Raw genomic sequence first — 2,326 nt, 5'->3', positions numbered from 1 at the left:
AATGAATGGAGGAATTACTGGAAGTGGTAGGGGTAGAACTGGCTTCTCTTCAGGGGGAACTGAAGCAGACGGAGTGGGAGTCTTAGGACGAGCAGGAGGGAAGTGATTATCACCCCCTTCATCCTGTAGAGGTGGCAGTCCTGAGTATGATGATGTATCATTAGGAAGTGGTAGTGGCTCTGGTGTGCAGGCAAATGATGGGACAGCCTTGAGTTGCGCTTTGGAAGTGCCTGGAAAGTATCTCTCGTCAAAATCAGCTCTCTCGGAGATCACGGTTCGCTTTGTGACTGGGTTGTAGAATTTCCAGCCTTTGTATCCAGCTGGATAGCCTATAAAGACACACTTCTCGTAGTGAGGCTGGAGAGAATTGCGCTTATCTCATTGCACATGGACATATGAAGTGCACCCCCATACCCGGAGATGTGAGACATCAGGTTTTCGCTTATAGAAAGCTTGGAAGGGAGTAGTGCCCAGAAGCGAAGCAGTAGGGAGCATATTCCAGACATGGACCATAGACGAGATACATTCACCCCAGAACGAAGCAGGTAGCCGAGATTCCGAGAGCATAGCAGTGATCCTCTCTCCCATAGTCCTATTAGCCCGTTCAGCAAGACCATTCTGCTGAGGCCTATTTCGAGTCGAGTGACGTCTCTCGATGCCAGCAAGCTCAGTAAAGCTTATGAAAGCCTTAGACATATACTCGCCACCCTTATCATCCTGTAGAGCCCGCAGTTTGACTCCGAGTTGAGTCTCAGCCCAAGATTTGTAGACTTTGAAGGCTTCAAATGCCTCTGACTTAGCTTTGAGCAGATATACAGCCCGGAAACGCGTCGCGTCGTCAATGAAGGTAATCCAATACTTGTAGCCTGAGTGTGAAGCGACTGGGAGCGGTCCGTGAAGATCTGAATGCACCAGCTCGAGAGGAGAGCGATTGTGATTCAAAGAGGAGAGAAAAGGGAGGGAATGCATTTTGCCAGCCAAGCACGGCTCACAGATAGAGTCAGGGGACGAGTTAGACTCGAGTTTGAGCCCGGAAACTAGATCCTTACTGATCATAGACTTCACATCAGCATAATTGTGATGAATGAAGCGACGATGCCATAGCGAGAGGTCAACCGGGAGGGTAGAGACAGAGAAAGCAGTCTCAGAAGTGAGAGTTGAGCCGTCGAGCTCAGCAGAGTTGTTGGAGTGGATAGTGGCCGTGAAAAGCGATGTACCCTTATGTTTGAAGTCAATGGAGTGAGAGTCGGCCATTTGGCTGAGTGGGCATTTTGTCAGGATGTAGGCGTTTCCTGCCTGGCACTAGCGCTCGTTCACCAGTGGTCCTGCGTTCGAACCTGGGGGTGAGCAGGATTTATCCTCTACCTTAGGTAAGCAGTGAGCAAGGTTGTGATGACCAAGCAATAATACGGGTGACACCGAATGTTCCCACGGTTCCTTGATTAGGTAATCTGTGGTGAGCATCATGTGGGCAGGGTGGAGAGACATGTCACATGATTGTTCCCACGAGGCTGATCAGGACTAGCGTGGGGGTAATGCAGGTAGCTGCGAGCGCTTGTGTACACGGGCATCAGTTACTACTGTGGTTCCTAATCGGGTAACTGGTTGGGACTAGCGTGGGGGTAGCGCTGGTGACTATGTCACTACTGCCGGCTTAGCCGACCCCTGGCCACTTGCAGACACGGCTTCATGCTGAGTCATCCCCTGGCCGTGATGAGTAAAAGTATGCCGAGTTAACACTGTAACGGTGTGATGAGCGGTATGCGAATTAGCCCAGGAGTCCAGTAACATGGCGTGGAGCCGGTGCTTCGGCATTGGTGAACGTAGGGCATCTATAAGAAGGGGAATCGTTTATATAACAAGCCGACTGGGAAACCAGACAGGCCACCCCTCTCCAGTCTGCTTCCTGGCACAGCCGGGTTCAGCCCGATCTGGAAGTTAGTAGGGATCACCTAAGCTCCTGATCCGGGCAACTGCATAAGCAACCCGGGGATCAATCAGGTAACGGCCCCTGCGAGACGGTGAGCTCTGACAGTTATAACCACGGTACCTCAGCCCGTTAGGGGCATATGAAACCGGCTGCGGAGTAACGGGAAACAGTGCCGGGGTCGCGCCCGGAGTCACACTGCGGGCCGTAGCGGCTGACTTGGAAAACATAACAGCCGACTCGAGAGGACACTATTCCGCCGTCGGTGGCCCTGGTACAGTTAAAATAGCCAGGTTGCTGCTTAAGTTGATTCCACGGCACAGTCCATATGGGCCGGCGGGGCAGAGTGGCCAATAGCCACGCGTCGCAAGACACCCCCTTAGCCGGGTTCAGTCTTGC

General features: G+C 52.4%; 1 protein-coding gene across 1 annotated transcript; it reads right to left on the bottom strand.

Moving 5' to 3' along the window:
* Positions 1–828: 828 nt before the first annotated feature.
* Positions 829–1,236, bottom strand: AGABI2DRAFT_45203 (hypothetical protein; the record flags this gene model as incomplete). The annotated part of the gene is made up of 1 exon (XM_006463844.1): positions 829–1,236. A coding segment is annotated over one exon (408 nt), but the record flags the coding sequence as incomplete, so codon positions are not given.
* Between the last annotated feature and the right edge of the window lie 1,090 nt (positions 1,237–2,326).

Source organism: Agaricus bisporus (assembly GCF_000300575.1).
Source record: "Agaricus bisporus var. bisporus H97 unplaced genomic scaffold AGABI2scaffold_9, whole genome shotgun sequence".
In the NCBI taxonomy this organism is placed as follows: domain Eukaryota; kingdom Fungi; phylum Basidiomycota; class Agaricomycetes; order Agaricales; family Agaricaceae; genus Agaricus; species Agaricus bisporus.
The sequence above is the reverse complement of the archived record's forward strand: the minus strand, read 5'-3'. Positions and strand labels throughout refer to the sequence as shown.